This window comes from Budorcas taxicolor, chromosome 16 (assembly GCF_023091745.1).
Source record: "Budorcas taxicolor isolate Tak-1 chromosome 16, Takin1.1, whole genome shotgun sequence".
Classification (NCBI taxonomy): Eukaryota; Metazoa; Chordata; class Mammalia; order Artiodactyla; family Bovidae; genus Budorcas; species Budorcas taxicolor.
The window spans coordinates 4,857,959-4,883,381 of record NC_068925.1 but is presented as its reverse complement, the minus strand read 5'-3'; the positions used below and the strand labels follow the sequence as shown (position 1 = coordinate 4,883,381).

Here is a 25,423-nt window from a genome sequence, read left to right as displayed (position 1 = left end):
CAGGGGTCCTAACACGCTGCCCTGTGGCTGCTCTTATGTTACCCATGCTTCCTCTTGAGAGCCCTTATCTATCTAAATGGCCCCAGCCAGCTAGATCCCAGGAATGGATGCTAATCTCATTGCTGAAAGGAAACAGCAGGTCAGGGGAACGTTCACCTGGACCTCATTCTACTTTCAGATAATTCAGAGCCAAAGGGGAGGCTGCAGAGAGGAGAATGCCAGACTGGCTACCAGCTCCTGTGGCTCTCCAGGTTTGGGGTTGGTACCACCTCCTGTGGCTCTCCAGGTTTGGGGTTGGTACCACCTCCTGTGGCTCTCCAGATTTGGGCTTGGTTTCCTGAATAAGCAGATCCTCTGCAGCGACAAAGGGAGCCAAGGGCCCCATTCTCCAGCGCGAACTCACACTAGAAAGGACAGTGGAAGTAGGAAAGTGGGCAGACTAAATACAAAATTCAGTCACTGGGGGGTCTAGTCCTTCTTGGTCCTCAGCCTGCCCTGAATACACAGCTGGAGGCAGCATCCTCCAGGGGTTTCTGAATCCCAGCTCTGCCAGCTTCTTACCAGTTGTGTGGCCTTGGACAGAATAATACACCCTTCACAGGACTGGACTACTATGAAGACTCAGGGGGAAATGTTCCTTTCTCCCCATTACATCCCACACTTAGAGGAAAGAGGCGAGCCTATGGGTAGTCTCTTCACTCTAAATGACACTCACAGTGGGGATTCTGGACTAAGGATTCTGCTCCAGACCTTAAAAACCAGGCTCAAAAACCACAGAAAGGAAAAGTTGAGCCTTCTCTGGTAAGCGGCCTGAGGTGACCCCTAAAAATGGTGCACTATTCACTTGACCCAGAAAACCCCACAAAATCATGCAAATCAAGAGGTTCAAATCTTCGTATTCACTTTAAGAACACTCGTGAAACAGGCCATAAAGGGTATGCATATCCGGAAAGCCACCAAGTACCTGAAGGATGTCACTTTAAAGAAGCAATGTGTGCCATTCCGTCGTTACAACGGTGGAGTTGGTAGGTGTGCACAGGCCAAACAGTGGGGCTGGACGCAGGGTTGGTGGCCCAAAAAGAGTGCTGAATTTTTACTACACATGCTCAAAAATGCAGAGAGTAATGCTGAACTTAAGGGCTTAGATGTATATTCTCTGGTCATTGAGCAAATCCAAGTGAACAAAGCCCCCAAGATGTGGGCAGGACTTACAGAGCTCACGGTTGGATCAGCCGCTACATGAGCTGATCCTGCCACACTGAGATGATCCTTACTGAAAAAGAAGAGATTGTTCCTAAACCAGAAGAGGAGGTTGCCCAGAAGAAAAAGATGTCCCAGAAGAAACTGAAGAAACAAAAACTTATGGCCTGGGAATAAATGCCGCAAAAAATAAATGCAAATAAACGTTAAAAAAAAAAAAGGAAAACTTGAATGGGCAACTATTTACAAGTAAATAGTAGGAGTGTAATATATTTTTAAATGAATGGATGTTTCCCTTTGGCTCTGCCTCCTTCCCTTGCTTCATCAGTTCTACCACATCCTGAGGAACTCACTCAACCTTAGAAGCCTTATTTGCTGAAGAAGTAGGAACTTCCCAGAACTGCATGTCTGGGATACAGTTAAGGTTGATCCGACCGAAAGCAGAAGAACTCAGAACCTTGAAACGGCTCTCCCCTAACCCTCCAACTCGAGAGTTTGCCTCCATTCCAATCCATCCCTTTTTCCTCCTTATGGTCTCAGAGAAGTGGTGGAGTGACTTTATGGATTTTGACTTGGGAGAAGCAAATTACTCAGGATGGAGAAATCCTTTGGGGGACAGTATCATTGTCAGTTTGCCTCTGGCTAACTGAGAACAGCGCGGTGAAAGGACAACAGGTGGCTCTAAGCAGTACCAAGAGCCTCTGAGAGGCACAGAGCAATGTAGGGGCTCTCAAAGCGTCTGGGTCCCGGCAGCATCAACCCCAGCCCGCCCCGCCCCAACGGCCGCCCCGCGCGCCCCTTCCGCTGCAAGTCACCCCCGGAGCCCGGGGGGCGGGGCTCCACTGTCACTCTCCCCGCAAAGCGCGGGAGGAGCCAATGCCAGCGGCCCTGGTCACGCGTTCCGGGCGGCCCGGCCAATGGACGCCGGGGGGCGTGGTCCCCCGGCGGGCTCCCGACGTTTATAACCGCTTGCAGCTCCGCGCCGGCTCGCGAGCGCAGGTGCAAGCTTGGGTTCCCGGGCGTAAGCGGCACAGGTGTCCGGGTCTTCGGTTCTGTTGAGCCGCCGACCTCCTCCGCCCGCGCCCGCCGTCTGGCATGGAGTCCTTGCCTTTCCCCCGGCGCCTCGGCCCTGCGCCCTCGGCCACTGCCGCGCTGGCCGCCGAGCTGGTCCGGCCCCTGGCCGACGGGCTTCTCAAGTCGCCCAAGCCCTTGATGAAGAAGCAGGCGGTGAAGCGGCACCACCACAAGCACAACCTGCGACACCGCTACGAGTTCCTGGAGACCCTGGGCAAGGGGACTTACGGGAAGGTGAAGAAGGCGCGGGAGAGCTCCGGGCGCCTGGTGAGTGCGGCGCCGGCCGGCGGGCTCCGGGCTCGGCCACGCCTGTGGAGGGGCGGAGGGTGGGCCGGGGGCCAGCGCCCTGCTCGGTGGGCTTGCCTGCCTTCAGTCTCCATCTTCGTGTGTGTGTGGTGTTTTGTGCGTGCGTGCGCGCGCTGATGGTGTTCTCTATACATTTGTCCATGAATATAGGGACAATGGTCGTGGACCTGAGAACCCGAGCAACTCTGGTCAGCAAGTGATGGTTTCCAGAGTGAGTCAGGGTGAGGAGGGTCCCTAGAGATGAGACTTTAGTGGAATTTTGTTTGTAACAGACTCTCCAATGGAGTAGCATGGGAAGAGGAAGTAGAAGGCACTTGATCTTAGTGGGGGTAATGCGTATGTGTAGCCGACTGAATAAAGGAATGAGGCGTCCAGTTCCTCAGTTCAGTTCTGGGAGTTTGGCAGCCCAGGAGACGATGGAGACATCCCTCCCTCCTGAGGGGCGTGGGTGGGTTTGACATTTAGGTCCTTGCCAGCTCTGACATTCAATCAAAGTTTTATTATGATGTGTTTTTAACTCTGGTAAATGTGAAACCAGGCTCTGGTGAAAGATCCACTGTGCCCCAAGGTACCTTTGGATTTGGGGCCTTTTCAGGGACGTGTCCTGTTCATTTGGGACGTAGGTGTGTATAGTAGTAGTAATCTGTGGGTTGTTTAGTTGCTCAGTCATGTCGAACTCTTTGACACTATTGACTGTATAGCCCACCAGGCTCCCCTGTCCATGGGATTGTCCAGGCAAGAATGCTGGAATGGTTTGCCATTTCAGTCTCCAGGGAATTTTCCCAACCCAGGGATCAAACCCGCATGTCCTGCATTGCAGATGAATTCTTTACTACCGAGTCATGGGGCGGGGGCGGGGGGCGGGGGGGGGGGAGTCCTTTAATGTGTGTCCTTATGAAGTTTATTTTCTCTGTACTTAGTTTCTCCTTTTGCAAAAATGAAGAAAATATGGGCTCCCTCAGAGTTTCTATGAGGATTGAATGAGGTACAAATATGAATTTAAATTGTTTTCTGACAATAGACCCCTCAATGAGAACTGATTTGGGAAGACTAGCCCTAAAAGGATGGCAAGTTTGCAGAAATTAACAGTGGTTCCCTAACTTGAGCTTAATGTACATTGGAATCACCTGGGTGCTTATTGAAGCACCTTCTCTGGTTCCGCACTGGGAGGATATCATTCTGAGGATCTAGGATGGGGCCAAATAATCTGTATTTTTTTTTTTGCCACACTGTGCGGTATGTGGGATCGGGGATGAAACATGTGCCCCTACGGTGGAAGCACCGAGTCTTAACCACTGAACCTCCAAAAAGGTCGAAAGTGAAAGTATTCGTGGTTTAGTCGTGTCTGACTCTTCGTGACCCCATGGACTTTAGCCTGCCAAGCTCCTCCGTCTGTGGGATTTTCCAGGCAAGAATACCGGAGTAGGTTGCCATTTCCTTCTCCAGGGGATATTCCCAACCCAGGGATCCAATCCAGGTCTCCCGCATTGCACGCAGACTCTTTACCATCTGAGCCACCAGACAAGTCCCTAAATAATCTGTATTTTAAGAAGCCTTTTAAAAACAGGTGGTTTAGGGATTGTTTTGCCAAATCCAGTTGGGTGCTGGTTATGAGATGTGCGTGTATGCACGGCCGTGGTTTGCCTATTGGCTATGGCAGCAAGTCACCTCCCTAGATTGTTTGCTTTTGCAGCCAGTAGCTGGTTTGAAATTCAGGAAGTCATTTCATTGGTGAAGGAGAGTGGATGCTGGGGAAAGGGAGTGGATTATGGCCCCATCAATAGAACCGAGTGTGTTTTTCCTGCTGACTCCTGGCACAGTCCCCAGGTGCCCACTGCCAGGTTATAGCTATTGGGCAATCATGTACTTCCTGACTTTCCTTTTCTTTCTCTTTCTATAAAGTGTAATGGCCCAATAAGCCTCCAGGCTTGGGACTGCTGGACCCAGGCTTTGTTAGGGGCTCAAGTGAAAAATAGCTGCTTGTGGCTTGTGGCTCATACCTCTTGGGGGGCAGACTGGATTGGGGAGGAATGGGGTGGCCCAGAAACTGAGGCTGAAATTCAGAAACCCATTAAGCTCTTGACCTGGGTCACTGCGTGTGTATGCCGGTTGTGTGTGAGTAAAAGAGAAAGAGAGAAATCATTGATTCTGGAATGAGATGAACCAGCTTTCAGTTTGCAAACCTCAGTGGCTGTAGGCAGAGATTTCCGCTTTTATTACATCAGAACAGAGAATTCAAAGGTGCTCCCTGGCTTCATGTCTCTTGTCTCCAGGGAGCCGAGATAAGTAGGAATGGAACCTGCTGCCTGATCCATAGATCACCCTGTACTTCTGCTGGGAGTTTGCTCAGGGCCTCCAACCTCCTTGGAGAGCAGCTCTACACGCTGCTAAACTCTGGTTTCTCTAAATTCTGGGGAGGAATCCTCTTCTCCACTGCAACCCCACTCCTGCCTCTGCAGTGTCCTCCCTGAAGAAAGACTGACCTGGTGCCCCAGGAGAGGAGTGTGGGAACAGCCCACGACCTCCCCCAAAATGAACCAAGGTCTTTGGGGAGGAGGGTCAGAGGAAAGCCTGCTGGGTGACTTCCGCCCCATTCGCAATTCCCAGCCTGTCTGATGGGCTTCTCGGGGGCCCGATGGGATTGTCTGCAGGGAGGGGCGGGTGGGCAGGACTAAGGGCCACTCCAGGAGGACATTAAAAGAAAAATAACTATTTGCTCTGGATCTTCTAGCTCTGAGTGCATTCCTGGTATCCACGTGACATTTCCTCCTGTGACTGTCCTAGCTCTCCTGACCTACGCCCTCCCCCAGGAAGAAAAGCCCCTGCTGGGTGCCTGGAATGGTGGAGTCCACCACAGCTGTTAGGGTGACCTGCATAGAGTTCTTACCTGCACGAGCAGAGTGGAGTCCCAGGGGAGAGTGATCTGGGCCAGGGGAGCTTCTGTCTCATTTTTATATTGGACTGTTGCGTGGGATTTCAAAATGTTTGAACACGACTGAAATGGTCTGATCCCCTCATTGACAGATGGGGAAACTGAAGCCCAGGGAGGGCAGGTGACATGTCCCGGGGGTGGTTAGTGGCATGCTTGCAACATCGGCTCCTGACTTGACCACCCAGCGCGAGATGACCAGGCCTGAGTCTCGAACTGGGAGCTGGCTCTGGGCTGAGCCTGGGCTTGCCTCAGTTTGCTTTGTCATTCCAGCAGCTAGCTCTGACTGCCCTTCCCAGAGCTCCAGGCACACTGAGAGTGGGAAGAGTCTTCGGGAACAAGCCCCACCCCCACATCCTCACTGCCTGCGCCCAGGGATCCTGAGTGGGTGAACTATACTACATTCGAGGCTTTTGCTTTGTCAGGAAAACTGCTCCGCTCATCATCAAGGTGCAAGCATTCAAAATCCGGGCTCTGCTCCTTCCGAGCCGTGTGACCTCTCTGCGTCTCAGCTTCCTCATCTGTAAAGTGGGGATTGTGATAACTCCTGCCTCGTGGGGGTTCTCCTAGGGTTAAATAAGGTAATGTGCATGATAGCTGACATGCGTGATAGTGGTGTTACCCTAGCAGGGCTGGCTTTGTCACGGTCCTCCTCTCCCTCTCCTGGGGAAGGTGGAGTCCCTCCATCCTGGGTCTGTCCTGCCCTGAGGAAGAGAATGGCATGTGCTTCACTTCCCTAAGCCCTTTGGCCTCTGCCTTGTTCAGAGTCCCAGTCTCTCCTTTAGCCCCTGATCCAGAGAAGGGCTGCCACCAGGCCAGGTGCCAGAGGCCTCTTCTGTGTGATGCTGCCCTCCCAGCACCTGCTGCACCTGCCTGCTCAGGGCAGAGAGAGAGACTTTGGCTGCAGGTGACTCCTGTTCCTGGGCTTTGGCCAAGCCGTGCAGGAGGGCTGGGTAGGGAAGCGCTTTGTCTGGCAGAGCGGGCTGGAGGGTGGCAAAGAAGGGGTGGGCACAGCATGGGATTTAGGGGAGGCAGCGCCCCCCTCTCCTCAGAACCCATTCCTGGTCCCTGCTGGGTTCTCTGGAAGGCTTGGTGGGATGGTGAGCCACCCCCAGGCCTATCTCCACCCTGCCAGCCCAGCCCAGCTTCTCCTCTGTAATCTAAATGGGTCATCCTCCAGCTCTTCAACCTGCCTCCCAGAGGCAGCTGCTCTGTGAAAGGCCAAAAAGGAGTCAAAGATCTTGGCTCCAACTCTGGCTGATAGCTATGACCAGAGATGCCCAATTTGTACCCTCTCCCTTGTCATCTGCAGCCAGTACCTGTAGGTCATCTTTTTCTAAGATCTTTCTGCCATCCTCTCCTGAATGCATATTATTCTTGATCTGAGTTCCTATGGGGATTAGAAGGAGAGAAGGCAGTGTTTAACCAATTGATCTCAGCACCCATCTGTCCAACATGTTTGTCTATCTGTAAGTGGGTTGATGGTGTCTGGTGGTGCACAGCCCAGCCCAAGGCAGGGTGTGGGGTATTCCCTTCCGCAGGGGTTAGAGGCAGGCCAGAACATCTGTAAAGACCTTTTGTCTTCTGAGATGGTAGCTTCTCCACACAGCAACCCTCCATCTTGGATCCTGACAGCCTGGCCTTGTTGAGGAACCTGGGAAGAGTCACCTTTCTGGACTTCAGTGTTTGCATTTGCAAAATGGGATAGGGAATTAGCCATGCTGCCTTTCAGGCAGGCAGGGCTGCAGAGGCAAGAAAACCACTGGGCTGGTAGCAATAGGAATTTTGCTCAGGCAGGTTAACACGGTTATGGCATGAGGCCTCTGAATAAGCCCATTCTAACAACCCTTGGCCAGCACCTTCCTGGCATGATAGCAGGTGACCCATTTCTGAAGAAGCTCATCAGAAAATGCTGGAGTTTAGAAGCGAGCTTAGAGATCCTAGTGTGCAAATTCACGAATAGTTCCTTTCCTTTCTTTCTGGTGTGTTCCCAAACCTTTCTGTCTGCCTGGAATGCCCTTGTTGTCCCCCTCCAAAAGCCTATGTGCCTTGGCTTGGTGAGCCCCACTGTTCCTCCAAGATCTAAAACGAAGCTTTCTCCCAGGGGTGATTGACCTTGCTCCTCCAGGCAAAGCTCTCCAGTGCTCTTGGAGCTCCCGGGTGGGCAGGGATCTCAATCATACTTGACTGGATCAAGGGCCTTGGTGCAGGGACTGTCCAGTTTTTGTCTGAATCCAGCACCTACTGCAGTGCCAGACATGTAGTAGGCGTTCAGCAAATGTTTGGAGAATAGATGCCCTTTTATTTTTCAGATGAGAACATTAGAACTAGCCAGACCAGTTAACCAGATCATTTAAGTGACTTGTCTTGAGTTGCATAGCTCCAGAGGGGCAAATAAAGATTAAATACCTGGGCTCTTGGCGCCGCTCCACTGATCTAATGTTCACATTTATATTGTCATTATTGTGTTTCAGTTTCCTGGCCCTTCTGAGTAGGGTGGCCATGTAATATAACATCTCAGCCTGAATACTTCGGTGAGTAAGAAGGGCACTATTAATTACATGGGATGAACCAGGATTGTCGGTACGCAGGTGGCTTTCCTGCCTCTGGGTGATCCATTCAGCGACTATCTTTCTCTTCCTTTAGTCTGGTCACTATATTTTAATTCTAGAGAGTGGTTCCTCAACTATCTTGCTCATGAGAAAAAGGTCTCTCAAAATGAGTTCTAGTAAACAAGATTGACTCCACCCATGCCTCACAAAAAGGGCAGAAAATCTTATTTGGGCACTGGTCCCGTAGGTCCCAGGGATCAGCCCAATGATATAACCAATAAATATTTATTTGTGATTTGTGTTCACCAGTAAACAGTTGAGTGTTTTCTGTATGCTGAGCTCCTTATAAGCCTGAGCTGTTGCTCCATCTTATATACTTTGACAGGCTCTCCAGCAGTTAGAGGCCTGTCTGGTGGGGCTAGGGTGGGTGGGGGAAGTGCCCCAGGCCCACCAGGGCAGTGACACATTGCTCTTCTTGTCTGTCACTTGCTTGAGGACTGGTGGTGGCTCGATGACCTAACCTGTTTCCTTCCTGGGAAGTGCCAGCCAAACTGTGGTCTCCTAAGACCTAGCATAGATAATGGAACCAGAGCATGAGCTGGCAGGGGGATGGAGCTGTCCATTGAGGATGAACAATTCTGGTTTTAAGTGTAGGCTTCCAGAATGGATTTCAGGGTTCAACTTGTGCACCCTGTATCCCCGCAGTGACTCCTAGCACCCCTCAGGGCCCTTTCCTTTTCTGAGACCTCTCTTCCTGTTAGGCCTGTCTCCTTTAGAGCTCTGACCCCGCCTACAGTGATTTGCTCATTGTGTATGTCTGTGTGTGCATCTGAGATATGCCTAGGTTTTGCATATGTATCTTAAATTCTCAAATATTTGTTTCATTATCTAAGTATGTGATTTATATGTGATTTTCCTTTTACATAAATAGATTCAATTTATGGCCCTTTACCTGAAGAGCTCGGGGTATTACCTGATTTTTAAAACAAAGAATTTAAAGAGAGAAGAACGAGTCCATAATATCTCCCCTTCAGGGGGAGAAAAAGGGTATAGGAGAGGTGATCAGCAGCCAGGCTGCCGGTTGAAGCCTGTAGTTGGAGGAGGATTTAGGCCCCTTCCCCCGTCCCCACCCCCTGTCCAGTTCTAAGCTGGGGGTTTTTCTGCTTCGCTCGCTCCTCGCGGTCATTTGGAGCGGGAGGGGTGGAGGGCGTGAGGAGACGCCGGGGGCGCAGCCGGCCCTGCAGCTGCAGCGGGGCCCCTGCGGGGCGCGGGCAGGAGGCGCCGAGGGGACCGCCCCTGCCGCCGGCCGCCCGTCTCGCAGGCTCGCCGTCCCTGGCCCGTTGCTGGGGTGACCGGCCCGGGCATTGTGAGCGCCCCTTTGCCGGACTGCGGCGGTTCCGCATTCCTGGCTGCGGGGACACAGGCCCGCGGGCGCGTCAGAAGCAGGAAGCCTTTGTCTGCCCAGAGCCCGGGGAAGGGGGGGGGGGCGGCCCCGCCCCCGGGCTCCTTTTTCCGGCTCCTTTGGACCTCGAGGGGCGGCAGACCCTCCTGGGGGATGAACCAGGGGCCGTTTTCCTCGGGTTTCTTACAACTCGCCAGGCTCCGGGGAAGGGGGGGTCTTGTGTCTGCCTCCCGTGCGCTCGCAAAGGCCTGTCGGAACGGCCCACGTCGGTGACGCCTCGCCCTCCCCCGCCCGGCCCCGGTGCCCGCCTTGCATGTCCCGTGGCCCGTGGCGTCTATACGGTCGTTTCACAGAGGCAGAGGAGGAGAGCATGGCAGACATCCTCCTTAGTCCAGCCTGGTTCCCCGACTGCCCGCACTCCACGCGCGCGTTTCCTGTGTCGCTGCTCCGTGTGGCGGGACAGAGGCCCGGGACCCCTCTGTGTATAAGAGCTGTGCGTAAGCGGCTTCTTGGCAGTTCTTTCTCCATTTCCTCTGCCTCACTCCACCCTTCCTGAACCCACCGCAGGTACCAGCCAGAGTTTAATCCTTAAGTGGCATGTTCACCTTTACAGACAGGGTAGCGAAGCCCAGGGGACTCTGTTTAACCGTCTGGTTGTTTGGTGCTGGGGGAGAGACCTTACTATTCACCTGGATTGAAAACGCTAGTACTTTTTTCATAACTTTTTTGAGTGATCTTTTTGTAAGCAGGGACTTCCCTGGTGGCTCAGACGGTAAAGCGTCTGCCTACAATGTGGGAGACCCGGGTTCGATCCCTGGGTCGGGAAGATCCCCTAGAGAAGGAAATGGCACCCCACTCCAGTACTCTTGCCTGGAGAATCCCATGGATGGAGGAACCTGGTGGGCTACAGTCCATGGGGTTGCTCAGTGTCAGACACAACTGAGCAACTTCACTTTTTTATGTGGGGTAAGACATATAAAAGTTACCATTGTCATCATTTTAAGTGTACAATTCAGTACATTCACAATGCTGTGCATCGTTACCACTGTGCGTTTCTAAAACCTTTTCATCATCTCAAATGGAAGCTCAGTATCCACTAGGCAATAACTCTCCATCGCCTCTGCACCCCCACCCCGGTAACCAGCCTCCTGCTCTCTGTGCAGTGCGTTTGTCTATCCTGGTTACTCAGATAAGTAGAGTTGTGCAGCATTTGTCCCTGTGTGTCTGGCTTCTTTCACTGAGCATGCTTTCAGGGTTCGTCCGTGTTGGGCATGTATCAGTACTTCATTCTCCTTTGTGGCTGAATAATACTCCATTGTGTGAACATAGCATATTTTGTCTGATCAGTCATCCGTTAATGGGCCTTTGGGTTGTTTCCCACCTTTTAGCAAGAGACTGTTTGTAGCGAAGTAGAGGGCTGTAGTGGAAAAAGTATCAGGTGGAAAAAGTATCAGACGTGGGTCAACAGTGCAAGCCAGTCTGTGCCAGTGAGTGCCTGTGTGATGTTGAACAGGAAGGAAACAGCCTCTCTAGGAGCGCGCTTCCTCACCTGGAAATGGGGATGGTGGTGCTTTCCGCGCCTGCCTCTCAGGCTGGTTGAGGCCAGTTCAGTGACAGCTGCAACAAATGGCTATTCAGTGCCTACTGCGTGCCAGGCACCGTGCTCGCCACCCAGTGGGGAGCAGAAGAGGCCCAGTCCTTTCCTCGTGGTGGACCAAGATAAATTTGCTTTGAATCACAAAGCATCGGCCTCACAAGTACAGGTTGTTACCTACCGTCTTCACCTATCCATACTCTGAGTGAGGTCATCGACTTATCCTCATTCCTACTACATAAACTGCACCCAACCCAGGCAAGAATCTTTGCCAGAGAAGGTTCTCTCTAGCCTCTCTGCTGCCTGCCCCAGTGAAGGGTAGAGAGGCTTCTCTGGGTGCAACCTATGGCCTTTGTAGCAGCTGGAGGCAGATCACCAGGGTCAGGGCTCCCCCAGAGTGTCCTCAGGGATGCCTTTGCCTGCCAGGCCTTCCTCCTCACTCTCCTGCACCCTCTGTTCCCAGGTGGCCATCAAGTCAATCCGGAAAGACAAAATCAAAGATGAGCAAGATCTGATGCACATTCGGCGAGAGATTGAGATCATGTCATCACTCAACCACCCCCACATCATTGCCATCCACGAAGGTACAGAGGGCAGGGCATTGAAGCGGAGAGTGTGTGTGCGTGCGGAGAGTGTGTGTGCGTGCGGAGAGTGTGTGTGCGTGCGGAGAGTGTGTGTGTGTGCGGAGAGTGTGTGTGCGTGTGCACACGCGGTCGGAACAGATGACACACAGGAGTAGAAAAAGGCATGGGCTTTAGGCTTGGGCAGGAGCTGGATTTGAAACCCAGCTGCATGACCTTGAGCAAGTAATTTAATGTAGTCTCTGGGTCTCAGTTCCTCTTCTGTAAAATGAGATAATCTCACCTACGTCACAAGGTTGTTGCAAAGATCAAATTTAATGTCACCAAGTACTCGGCTCAGGAGAGGAACTCCACAGATTTGTAGGCATTTTTGTTCTTAGGTTTCCCATACTTAAACACTGCCTCCCCAAACCCAGTGAGAGCCTTGGCACTGTGGGGGTGGCTGAAGCATACGGAGACCTGCGCCTGTCTCAGGCGTGTGGATGCTCTCTTTCTTTGTACGTCTCAAGAGCCAGGCCTCCTGTCCTCTGAATCATTCCCACCGTGAGGCCGGTTCCTACCCGTCCTCGTATCTCGCAGCTTCCCCTTACACTGACATCAGTGCTGGCTTCCCACCCCAGCTACCCTGCTCCCTGTGACCCAGACAACAAATTGAGCGAGAGATGGTGACGCGGGAAAGACAGGGAACGGCCTCCACACACTCCTGTCTGCTGGCAGCCTTTACATAATATCAGTTAGGCAGGAAGCAAGGAATGGCAGGAGCAGCAGGAGGGAGGAAGGGAGCCTGAGACTTTGCTCTCAGCCTGAATATTCCTGATGGGAGGAAGAGAGGTCTCCTCTCTCAAGTTCTGTTTAGAAGGCTTAAGAGCAGAACCACTGCCATGGTCCCCTGGCCTGACCCCGTCCCATGAGGAACCCAAGCAAGTGGCTGAGAAGGCTAATGGTATCTCTGCAGGGTTGTAGAGACCCACAGGGTTGGAGTCTCTAGGCAGGCCCCAGCAGTCTGGGCCATGGTGCTCTCCTGGGAAAAAGCAGTCTTCCTGGCCAGATACCCAATTGCTTGGGAGCTCGGACTCTCCCTTAGAGTAGCCTCCTCTCTCAACTCCTTCTCCCAGGCTAGACAGGAATCGCTCTGGGGTTGACTGAGCAAGCCAGACTCATAGGACCCGCTTGACACGAAGATGCAATATCACGGACATACATGTTTTGACACACACCCAGCTGAAGGGCCAGTTTGATGAACCAGCCATTCCCTGCTTTTCCAGGAGAACAGACGAGGCCTGTGGTGGCAAGCGGTCCCCTCCCACACGTGGAGATGAGCCAGCTGAAATAGGCTGACCGCCAGGAGCCCAGCGAGTCAATTAATTATCAAATATTTATTGATTGTTTCTGTGTACAAGGCCCAAGCCTGAATACTCTGGACGGGAAATCAAAGAAGTTCAGAGTGATGAGTGTCTCAGCTCTCCGTGGATTACAAACCACTTTCATATGCTTTTATCCCTCTTCTGATCTTCTGAGTATTATTTTTCAAGTTTATGCATGAGGATGCTAATAATAAAGGCAATGGCACCCCACTCCTGTACTCTTGCCTGGAAAATCCCATGGATGGAGGAGCCTGGTAGGCTGCAGTCCATGGGGTTGCTAAGAGTCGGATACAACTGAGCGACTTCACTTTCACTTTTCACTTTCATGCATTGGAGAAGGAAATGGCAACCCGCTCCAGTGTTCTTGCCTGGAGAGTCCCAGGGATGGTGGAGCCTGGTTGGCTGCCATCTATGGGGTCGCACAGAGTCAGACATGACTGAAGTGACTTAGCAGCTTAGCAACCATCTATTGAGTGCTTGCTTGCTTGTCAGGCTCCACACCAGCTCGCTCAGCCAGCCTGAGAGCTGTCGCTTGTTTTTATCTATTTCTCGCCCCAGCCCTGTGAAATTGCTGTCATTATCCCTCTTCATATGAGGGAACTGAGGTGCACTGATTGAATGACTTGCCATGGTCACCCAGCTAGTAAGTGATGGGGCCAGGATTCGAATCCCAAACCCATGTCCTTACTGAGGTATCTGGAAGAGATTTGCTGAAGGTCAGCAGGCAAAAAAGTACTGAGTTCTGAACCAGGGAGCCTGACTTTTCATTCTTATCCAGCGATGTCTCGGAATTCGTAGGGTAGGTTTAAGAATGCTCAGAAGCCTGAACTTCCAAGGAGAGGGAAGTGAGCCAGTCCTCTTGGCCTGAACTCATTGCTACTGGGAGGTGCTGGGAGCATCAGCGGGCAGCATCCTAGCCCCTTACAGTTGTCTGGTTTGGGGCCGGGAGGAGGGTGTGGCCCCTGGTGGGAGCGTGCCCCCCGCAGGGCCTGACTCTGCTGCCTCGCTCTGCCCCAGTGTTTGAGAACAGCAGCAGGATCGTGATCGTCATGGAGTACGCCAGCCGGGGTGACCTGTATGACTACATCAGCGGGCGGCAGCGGCTCAGCGAGCGTGAGGCCAGGCACTTCTTCCGGCAAATCGTCTCCGCCGTGCACTACTGCCACCAGGTGGGCGGGCCCTGGGCCGGGGGGCTGGCTTTCCCGGGAGGGAGAAACAAAGGCGAGATGGGAGTGCTGGCGTGTCTGGCTTCAAGTCTCCTGGCTGGGGTTGGAAGGACCCATGGTTTGTTGCACCGGTGAAGGTGGGCTCCCTGCCTGTCTGTGCTTACCCCACCTTTCGTGCTTCCTCACTGTCCAGACTAGGTCTTCATGTCCATCTCCCCTCATGGCCTTCCCCTGACCCCTGACCCCTGCCCTCCCTCTTTCAGAACGGGGTTGTCCACCGGGATCTCAAACTGGAGAATATCCTCTTAGATGCCAACGGAAATATCAAGGTGAGCCTCACTTCTTGTTTAAAACTGCTCCCCCACCCCTCCCCAGGCCGTCTGCACTGGCCCCACCTAAGCATCTTTTAGTCTCCAGGAGGTTCCAGGAGGAGTTGAGTCCCGGTAAGGACTCAGCCACCCTCCATTTCAGCACTTCCTTCTGTGGGTTGAAAACTGAGGCCTCATGATAAGGCGTGTCTTACACAAGGGCCCATGGCTAGCAAGGTCAGCTGGAACCAGTCTTCTAACACCCTCAACATCACAAGGTTGAAGGAGTCTAGATCTAGGGTCGGTTGCTGCTCACAGCCTTGGGAGTGGCAGGGAGAGGCCATGGCCTGTGTGTTTCCCACCTGCACGTGTGCACAGAGATGCAGGCACACATATGCACGCATGCATGTGCACTTTTATCTGCTACCATTAAGGAGCCCTTTTGCACCTTTCACCACAGCAAGCACTCCAGCACCAGCTTCCTGCTTCCTTCTGCTGCTGAATTCCCATGGCTAAGTAGTTAAATTTAGGTCTGAGAAGTTCGTGTTGACGTGATAAGCTCGGATCTCAGGGCTGGAAGGGGCAGACAGCAAGAGCCTGCCCTGAAGACACCTGGGAGGGCTCTGACTCTGCACTTGGACCCTCCGCAGAATCTTCCCGAACCCAGGTCACAGCCTCTTCCCCAACCCAGGTCACAGCCTCTTCCCCAGTGGCCCCTGACCTGTGCCCTGAGGTGCCCTGAGTTCATTCTCCTTTCCAATTCCCGGAGTAGGTGGGGCTCGCTTTGATGCTAACCAGGGAGGGGGAGGCCAGAGCCAGTAAATGCACACAGTCCAGGCTGGCATGAACTTTCCCATCTGTACCAGTCATCTGCCTCGTTATGGGCGTCAATAGGTAACTGCTTGATAAGAGGCCAATAAAACCCATAAAAGAAGGAGTTCATAAACAGCTCCTCCCCACCCTGGACACATGTGACCCTCTGCTGGGGAGGAAAGCTAGGAGCGAGAGGGCATAGGTCTCAGCCTCTGTCTGAGGAGAGCTGGGGGAAGGGTCTCTCTAAGGAGCGAGAAGATGGGCTTGGGGGCCCTCAAACCCCCAGTATCTGAGGGCTCAGGAGGCCCTTCCTGTAAGAAGATTGCTTCTCCTGGGCCATAATGATGGCCCTAATCTCTGCTCTGCCTTCCCTGTGGCTTCTCAGATCTCCTGGGCTGACCCCAGTCCCACCACCACTTTCCTGCCTAGATGTGGGCCAAGATGAGCCCTTGGCTGGGAAGGCAACCCAAGCCCATGGGGTAACTGTGTTCTGAAGTCCTTGGCACTGACATGAGACATTGTCTCTCCCCCTCCAACTGAGAGCCGTCCTTCAGTCATTAAGTGGCCACTAGTCCCATCCATGGGCCACAGCTGGGCAAGGAGCTGCAGAAGGGGTCGGGGCAGGTGGTCCACGTGGGGAGCATATTGACATGGCAGCGTGAGGAGACAGAACTGACAAGCAGGGCCCTCTGTGAGTCATTGGAAATCGTACGGCTTTATGGGAAGAGAAGATCTCAGGGCAGTGGAAGGCTTCCAGGGGGAGGTGGGCCTTCTGGGTTGGTAGGACGTGTGTAGGCAGAGTGAGCATCCCTGGAGTGGAGAGCAGGCTGAGCAAGGGCCTGGGGAACAGTGAGGACTCTGGTGCTCCCCTCACCTCTGCCCAGGCACACCTCGTTGACACAGCCTCTGAAGGGCTCTTTCTTCCAGGGCCTGAGCTGTGTTGGTAGTGCCCAGTATGGGCTAGAGGTCATGGGCACCCTTTCCTTCTGCCAGGGCCTGTGTTTCCTCAGGGTCTGGAGAGGGGCAGACCAGGAGCTACAAAACAATCCAGGCCTTGGTGTGACCCTGTCCGTGTTTGACCCAATCTTACAGATTGCTGACTTTGGCCTCTCCAACCTCTACCACCAAGGCAAGTTCCTGCAGACGTTCTGCGGGAGCCCCCTCTACGCTTCGCCGGAGATCGTCAATGGAAAGCCCTACACAGGACCAGAGGTGAGTACCTGGCCTCCTCCTAATCTCTTGGCTTAGACCTTGAGAGAGGGGTGAGCTGGTTTTCTAATGATTCCCTTTCTCAGATTGCAAGACTCACTTCCCCGCCAGAGCAGTGCCTAGCCAGTTCTGTAGCTGGGAGTAGCAAAACTGGCTTGAGCGCTTAAGTCCTCTGAACCCTGACCCCTGACCCCTGACACCGTGGCTCTGTGCCCCACACCTTCTGCATTCCCGTTGCCTTTCCTAGCCCCTGGCCAGCCTCCCCAAGCAGAGGCAGGTGGCGCCTCTCTCCATGACTCCCAGTCCCTTCTAGAGTATGGCCCTCTTTGCCCCTGGGTACTAGGAGGAGGTGGTCCCTGGATGCTCTGGGCTCTGGGTTCCCCCTCATGGGCACTGAAGGCGAGCCTGGAGCCATTCGCCCTGCGGCATGAGGACCTCCTGGCTGACCCCGTCTCTCCCTCAGGTGGACAGCTGGTCCCTGGGCGTTCTCCTCTACATCTTGGTGCATGGCTCCATGCCCTTTGATGGGCAGGACCACAAGACGCTGGTGAAACAGATCAGCAATGGGGCCTACCGGCAGCCGCCTAAACCCTCTGGTGAGTGAGGGATGTGGGCATTCTCATCCAGACCCTGGGTGTCCTTTGCTAATTCCTGATGCAGGAATTAAACAAGTGACGTAAAGTGAAGCTTCCCTGGTGGCTCAGACTGTAAAGAATTTGCCTGCAAAGCTGGAGACTGGGGTTCAATCCCTGGGTCTGAAAGATCCCCCAGAGAAGAGAACGGCAGCCCACTGCAGTATTCTTGCCTGGAGAATTCCGTGGACTGAGGGGATTGTCTGCAGTTGCAGCCTGGTGGGCTACAGTCCGTGGGGTTGCAAAGAGTCAGACATGACTGAGCGATTTTCGCTTTCACTAAGTGAAGACGGCAACCCAGTGTAGATGAAGGTACCTTCCACCCCACCTCCTGCTCTCATCTCCCTGCCTCCTGTGTCTGTGACCTGCAAGGAAGGAAGGGCTAAATCTTCCTTTATGGGCATGCTTATTTGGGAAGTGCTTCCTAAAGCCTAGTCTAGATCCTCTCTGCCACAGTTGTCTCACTGCCTACTGCGTTTGTCCTTAGAAATCTTCTTGTCCTTTCATGTACGATGTGTAAGGTGAGAAGAAGGGTGTGAGGACCTTGGTTTACTCTTGAGCAGCATAGCCTCCACCCCCAGAGGCCTGCATTTCACTGGAGCAAAGGAGCAGCCCTGTAAACAGGGCTGTGGTCCTGCGGTCCTGGAGACTGGGGAGCCTGCCTGGGGGCACAGCTGACCTGGGAGGGAGCCCCGTCTTAGCATCCGTGGGGTGAGCCAGAAGGGATGCTGCAGGTGCCCGAGCTTGTGGCTACGGAGCTGAAGCCTCTCTCTCCCCTTCTAGATGCCTGTGGCCTGATCCGGTGGCTACTGATGGTGAACCCTACCCGCCGGGCCACCCTGGAGGACGTGGCCAGCCACTGGTGGGTCAACTGGGGCTACACCACCCGTGTCGGGGAGCAGGGGGCCCCGCACGAGGGCGGGCACCCCAGCAGCGACCCTGGCCGGACCTCCGTGGCTCAGTGGCTGTGGCGCTCCTCCCGACCCCTCCTGGAGAACGGCGCCAAGGTCTGCAGCTTCTTGAAGCAGCAGGCGCCGGGCGGCAGGGCCCTCGCCCCTGGCCTGGAGCGCCAGCACTCGCTCAAGAAGTCCCGCAAGGAGAACGCCATGGCCCAGACCTTCCAGGGGGCCCCAGCCACTGATGCCTCCCCTCGCCCTGGGAAGGGTGGCCTCAAGCTGCCGAAAGGCATTCTCAAGAAGAAGACATCAAATCCCGCAGAGGGGGCAATGCAGGGCCCTGAGCCCGGCCCCAGCCCCGCCAACCCAGGCCAGGCTGGCCCGCCGCTCCCCAAGAAGGGCATCCTCAAGAAGGCGCGCCAGCGGGAGTCCGGCTACTACTCCTCACCTGAGCCCAGCGAGTCTGGGGAGCTCTTGGATGCCGGGGACGTGTTTGTGAGTGGGGATACGGATGCCGGGAACGTGTTTGTGAGTGGGGATACCATGGAGCACAAGCCCCCTCCAGCCTCGGGGCGGCTGCCGCATCGCAAGGGCATTCTCAAACACAACGGCAAGTTCTCGCACGCAGCCCTGGAGCACACAGCACCCACCACCTTCGGCTCTTTGGATGAACTGGCCTCCCCGCGCCCTCCAGCCCGGGCCAGCCACCCCTCGGGGGCTGTGAGTGAGGATAGCATCCTGTCCTCTGAGTCCTTTGACCAGCTGGACTTGCCCGAACGGCTCCCCGAGCCCCCTCTGCGGGGCTCTGTGTCTGTGGACAACCTCATGGGGCTGGAGGCGCCCCCGTTGGAGGGCCCCGGAAGCCGAGGCCTGAGGCGCTGGAGGCAGGACCCCCTGGGGACTAGCTGCTTTTCCCTGCTGGACTGCCCGGAGGGGACGGAGGGCGGCCAGCAGGGACTGAGGGTCTGCTCGGAGCTCAGCTGAAGAGGGGGTATTGCCCATGCGAGCAGGCTCTGAGATGCAGCTGGATGCACCCTAAGGGGGAGGCTGCCTTCTTCCCTGCCTCCCAGGACCCGCATCCCAGCCCAGAAGGCTGAGGTGGTTTCAGTTGAGCCATGGGGAGGGCTGGATGTGGGCAGTGGGCAAGTGAAGTGCGTTGAGGGTTCAATGTCTTCAGCCCCATGGAACCAAGAAGGTAGCTCTAGAGGGGAAATGAGTAGAGAAGCAGCGAGGAAGGCCCGTGGCTGAGTCTAGGTTGCCTGTTAATTTCCAGGTTGCCTTGCCCACTGCCCCCTCTGAGGGGGTCGATGCCTTCTTCTTGAGGATGCCTTTGGCAGCTTGAGGCCACCCTTACCAGGGCGAGGGGCGGCGTCCCCCTGGATGGTCTGGGCTGTGTAGTTCTTACTCTTGGACTTCTTAAACAAAGGCTGGCGCCGCAGCCACTGAGCCACGGAGGCCTGGCCAGGGTCTCTGCCGGCTGCCCACCCGCGTGTGGGTACAGTGTAGCCTGTGCCCTCCCCATAGTAGGGCCACAGAGAGCTGGAAAGAGCACTCTATCAGTGCCTAGCTCCTATAAGGAGTAAGTTTGTGTGTGATGCCGTCCTGCCAAGGTGGGGCTAGAAGCTCTTCATTCATGCACACATTCCCATCTCCACCAACTGTTGCAGGAAGGGGGACCCCTTCCAGGGCCCGAAACTGGGCTCTTGTCTAACACTCAGAAATGAATTGTCCAAGGAGACACATGTGCTGACAAAGCAAGAGATTTTATTGGGAAAGGGCACCCGGGTGGAGAGCAGGAGGGTCAGGGAACCCAGGAGAGCTGCTCTGCCACGTGGCTCGCAGTCTCGGGTTTTATGGTGATGGGGTTAGTTTCTGGGTTGCCCTTAGCCAATCATTCTGACTCAGAGTCCTTCCTGGTGGTGCATGCCTTGTTCAGCCAAGATGGATGCCAGAGAGAAGGGTTCTGGGAGGTGGTGGGACATGTGGTGTCTCCTTTTGACCTTTCCTGAACTCTGCCAGTTGGTGGAGGCTTATTAGTTCCGTGTTCCTTACCAGGATCTCCTGTCATAAAACAACTCATGCAAATGGTTACTATGGTGCCTGGCCAGGGTGGGCGGTTTCAGTCAGTGTGCTTCCCCTAACAGAACCACTCAAACTGGAATGTGGCCCTCCCCGCTAGTTTTCCCGGGGGTGTCTTGGGAATGGTCTCCTAGAGTGTGCCCTTCCATACTTACCTGAGCAGTAAGAGAACACAGCCTCTGTTTCCTCAAAGGTTCTCTCCCCTTTCCCATCCTCCAAACTTGGAAAGTGGGAGTGAAAATCGCTTGGTCGCGTCTGACTCTTTGTAGCCCCATGGCTGTACCCACCAGGCTGCAACTGCAGACAGTTCCCTCAGTCCACAGAATTCTCCAGGCAAGAATACTGCAGTGGGCTGCCGTTCTCTTCTCGGGGGGATCTTTCCCAGTCTCCAGCTCTGCAGGCAAATTCTTTACAGTCTGAGCCACCAGGGAAGCTTCACTTTATGTCACTGTTTAATTCCCGCATCAGGAATTAGCAAAGGACACCCAGGGTCTGGATGAGAATGCCCACATCCCTCGCTCCCCAGAGGGTTTAGGCGGCTGCCGGTAGGCCCTGTTGCTGATCTGTCTCACCAGCGTCTCGTGGTCCTGCACCAGGATGTAGAAGAGAACGCCCAGGGACCAGCTGTCCGCCTGAGGGAGAGACGGGGTCAGCCAGGAGGTCCTCATGCCGCAGGGCGAATGGAGTCGCTGCTATGGATCTAAAAGACTTGAAAAGGCTCAGGCTGCTAGTGGACTTCATCTCAAGGGGCTCAGAGTCCCCCGGACCCCACTTTGGACCTCAAGGACTCTGAACTTCTCCAGCCTCCATGCTGCTCCTGCTATTGAGAATGGATGTATCTGTTTCTCCGGGCCTTTAGGGCCCTAGAAAGTCCTTATTTATTTTAATGTTTTCATCTCTGTGTTTTTAAAAGAGCGAATCTTACTATTTTCAATACTGTGAATGCTATGCTCTGGGGAATTCCACTATGACATCCGAGTTTTGTGTACAGGGAGGTATTAGTGCACAGCTTCCCTGCTGATCACAGGCGGGGGTGGGGATCTTTTGTAAGCCTGCATGCCCCATCGCACTCTCTGGGAGGGGTCTCTGGCTCCTCGCGCCACGCCCTGAATCTGTCTACCTGATGGTCCCTCTTCCCTCCTGTGACCAGAAAGAACCACCCCATTAAAAATGAGAACGGTGATTGGAAAACAGCTTCAGTCATTCTGTTTGGGTAGTGGGACACAGATCTTTGAGTTTTCTCCTAACACACACTTCCTTGGACTCTCTGGGGTGAAAAATGGAGACCCTGCTTAATGAAAGCAAAATACACAACAAAAACCTGGCTCTTGGCTCCAAAAGACTCCCAGGTATACCTCCATCAGCAGTTTTGCCCTTGTAAGCACACAGAGGGTGAGAGAGCCCCGGACTGAGGGTCCCAACTTGCCCTTTCTGCCTTTAGCACTGAAGAACTGGGTTTGTCCAGTTATATAGCCCGCCCTTCCCTCCCCTATCCAGCTCTGTCCCTGGCTGCTGGAAGGCACCCCCCCACCTTTATTCTCTCCTTCCAAAGAAACCCTTTTCCCGCTAGTGCAGGGCAGCTTCTCACTCTTGCGCCCAACCGCCTGGCTCCTGGAGGATGTAAAGAATGCCTGGAATGCCCCCCTCGTTGGCCAGCCCTCTCCACCCCCTGCAGAGCATTCCCCAGACGCCGGTTCCATTGAGAAACTCCCAGGCTCGGAGGGCAGGATGAAAGGGAGGATAAGCACAAAGTGCAGGCCAGCAACCGGCTGGCTCCGGCTCCAAGCAGACGCCCTCCCCCATGCCTTATCCGCCTCTGCTGTGCACAGCCCCCCAAACAGCCCCAGTCGTGGCCAGCTGCAGCTGCCCGCTCCACACACACCTGCCCTCCCGCCAGCCTGCAGTGCCTGCTGGCATGGGGCACCTGCCCTTTCCTCCCCTTCCCTGCTTGTGCGAAGCTGGCAAAGTGGCTGAGTCTGGGAAAGAAGTGAGGAGGCCAGGTAACTGTGGGGTCAGGATGGGAGAGGAAGCAAACCGTTCAGGCTGCGAATGGGATACTTCAGTCTGATACCTTTGTTTGTGGTCCAAATGAATGCCGGAGCTCTGGGCCAAACTCTGGGTAGACATAGGAAAAGCTTAAGAGAAAATCGTTACCCAAGAAGCAGAGAGTTCAGATGTGGAATCAACTGTGTTCATTTATTCACTGACTCAGGAAAAAAGTGAAAGCTCTGTGAAAGACAGAAGTAAGTGCTCTGTTGCTGGTGCAACACAGAAGATCGTAACCTCAAAGAGGATGCAGACTGAGCAGCGAGCCCGCATGTGTTTAAAGTTCAATAGAAAAATTGCCAGTTCAGATGATGGTGAAGGGGCTACGGGGTGATGGAAAAGAATAATTGCAGTTTAGGAGGTAACAGGGGCTACCACTTAAGTGCTTATGTATCAAACACTTGGTGATGGTGGTTTAATCACTAAGTCATGTCCAACTCTTGCGACCCCAGGGACTGTGGCCCACCAGGCTTCTCTGTCCATGGGATTCCCAGCAAGAATACTGCAGTGGGTTACCATTCCTACTCCATGGGATCTTCCTGACCCAGAGATCAAACAGTCTCCCCTGCGTTGGACGCGGATTCTTTACCACTGAACCACCAGGTGAAAGTGAAAAGTGTTAGTTCGCTCAGTTGTGTCCAGCTCTTTGCAACACCAGGTTTTCCAGGGGATTTCCCAGGCAAGAATACTAGAGTGGATCGCCACTTCCTCCTCCAGGGGATCTTCCCATCCCAGGGATAAAACCACATCTCTTGAACTCCAGGTCTGGGGGAATGCCAAATCTCAGCAGGAGTGGGCGATGTGGGATTTATTTAATCTAGGAAGGCTTTGGAGAGTTGGGAGAATACCAGTGAATATCAGTGAATGGAACTACAAATGTACAGGCCCGCTCTTGTCTAGGCACAATGGAGGTAGTTATTTCTGCCCCAAATGCCTTCCCCTTCCCTCGAAAGCCTCAAAAGGGAGCTGGAAAAGCAGAGGGTGAGTGAGAACAGGGAGAAGCTGGTGTGGGGAGCCAGGATGGGAGAAGGGACACCACAGCCCCAGCAGCACACCCTACCGGCACTGCTGGGGCTGGAACGTCTAAGAAGGGGCTGTGGCTGTGACAGTCGCTCAGTTGTGTCCAACTCTGCCACCCCACGGACTATACAGTCCATGCAATTCTCCAGGACTGAGATCTTCTGTCCTCTGAGGTTTGTTTGCTTAATCTCTTTCAAACCAGGGGCTGGGAGGGGTGGGCAGCAGAGAGGGAACCGGGGAGGCGGCAGGCCGCTGGGAAGAGACTCTGGGGGGAAGAGAGTGTCTGTTACACCAGCCCCTAAGGAGACCCAAGCTCTGGGGATGTGGATTCCATATTGCTGGGCCCTTCCCCTCACCTGCCAGATGCTTCATACCAGAAACATTCCAGAAAGTAGACTCAGAGAGATGACTCTGAGCCCCAGGGGGGAAGTCTGGGGCCCTAGGAATACTTAGGGCCACATCAGCGCTTCCGGAATGTGAATAACCCAGACAACCACCGGGGGGCAACTCTGGGAGACAGGAAAGGGCCTTCAGAAACCAGACCAGAATTCTCTCCACACCCTCAGCCCTTCCCTGGGGCAAGTCCATCCAGGCTGTCCCTGGGTGGAAACCCCCTCGCTGGGGAGCATGGAAGCTCCGCTTCATGCAGTGGGGAGACCCCCCACCGGGCACGTCAGGAGGAGCTGTCTGATCCCCCCGGGACCCCATCCAGTTGGGCTGCCTCAGACCCTTCTGGTGGGCTGGTGGGAAGGGGAAATGGCAATTCAGATGGGTGGGGAACAGCAGTCCTCCGCATGAAATAGTGCCCACACCCCACCAGAGCTTCTGCTCAGCTCTGCCAGTCCGAATCTGGAGACTCACTGAGAGCCAGAGCATGTCTGAGCTGGGAAGGACGCAGGACAAAGGGTTAGCCGAGCAGCCTCGGCATTTATAAGAGACTGGGGCTGGGGCAGGAAGCTAGGGAGCACTCAGATCTCCAGTGGAGATGAACAGTATAAGGAGTCTGGAATTTCTGAAAGACATGTGAGTTGGAGATAAAGACAGGAGTTGTTAGGAAAGAATTTCTGCTTTGGGTGGAAAATCAGCTTAGTTGATCTCTGAAGTCCCTGAGTTCTAAAGATTCCTGGATTTCATTGACTAGGAAGGACTTCCCAGGTGGTGCTGGTGGTAAAGAACCTGCCTGCCAGTTCAGGAGATGTAAAAGACACGGGTTCCATCCCAGGGTTGGGAAGATCCTCTGGAGAAGGGCATGGAAACCAACTCCAGTATTCTTGCCTGGAGAATCCCCGTGGACAAAGAAGCCTGGTGGCCTGTTGTCCATGGGGTCGCACAGAAACAGACACAACTAAAGCGACTTAGCATGCACACACACATTGACTAGGAAAGCAGTTACTCTGTGGCTGATCAGTTTGTGAAAGCTCGACAGCGGAGGAGATGGGTGTTGCTGAGTCAGGAAGGTGGTTTTGCCCATATGCAACTGACTTTCTCCTCCTGAGGAAGACACAGGCTTCTCCCAGGGATGGAAGAAGACTGCAGGGGGTCGTCCTTTGTCTTCCTGTACCAGAGGGCTGTGTTAAAAGACCTCTCAAAACCATCCAGCCGTGAAACTTCATGACCGCACATCTAAGGATTTTAGAGATTTTATAAGCACATTGGAAATGTCACTCTGGGGCCAGGCCTCTGCCTCTGACATTGGCAGAGGGGAGGGGAGTTGCCTTGTACAACCCAGGCCCCAGAGAACAAGCCAGCTCCCGGATTCCCAGTTCTCTTCCGCTGTTTCAGAACTTCCTGCTTCAGATCCTGGGCAAGCTTCCACACAGCCCTCATTTTAACAGGCCTGGTGAGTGGCTCTGATGACACCAGAGTTGGAGGACTGACTCCAAGTGAGGGCTTTTAACCTCTCTCTACAGAGCTGCTGCCTTTAGAGAAATGCCACGCCACTGGGCAAGCAGCTTCCTCTCTGGGTTGCAAACTTCTTTCTCTCTCTCTCTTTTATTCCGCCTGCTTTCGGCTCTAAAATCCTCCTTACTGATCGTGTTTCATAAGAAGGTGACACTAGGGGTAAAGAACCACCCGCCAGTGCAGGTTAGACATAAGAGACCCAGATTGGATCCCTGGGCCAGGAAGACCCCCCGGAGGAGGGCACAGCAACCCACTCCAGTGTTCTCGCCTGGAGGACCCCATGGACAGAGGCACCTGGGGGGCTACAGTCCATGGGGTCACACAGAATCGGACACGACTGAAGCCACTGA

At 54.2% G+C, this 25,423-nt stretch overlaps 1 protein-coding gene and 1 pseudogene across 1 annotated transcript; both read left to right on the top strand.

Annotated features, from left to right (window-relative positions):
* The first annotated feature begins 828 nt into the window (after nucleotides 1-828).
* LOC128061509 (60S ribosomal protein L17-like) lies at nucleotides 829-1,377 on the top strand (annotated as a pseudogene).
* An 840-nt stretch (nucleotides 1,378-2,217) lies between these two features.
* On the top strand, nucleotides 2,218-19,249 carry NUAK2 (NUAK family kinase 2). The gene is made up of 7 exons (XM_052654037.1): nucleotides 2,218-2,541; nucleotides 11,521-11,641; nucleotides 14,020-14,171; nucleotides 14,432-14,497; nucleotides 16,382-16,501; nucleotides 16,962-17,094; nucleotides 17,914-19,249. Exons 1-7 carry the CDS (start codon nucleotides 2,296-2,298, stop codon nucleotides 19,008-19,010), a joined length of 1,935 nt encoding a protein of 644 aa, XP_052509997.1. The 5' UTR covers nucleotides 2,218-2,295; the 3' UTR covers nucleotides 19,011-19,249.
* Nucleotides 19,250-25,423: the final 6,174 nt, after the last annotated feature.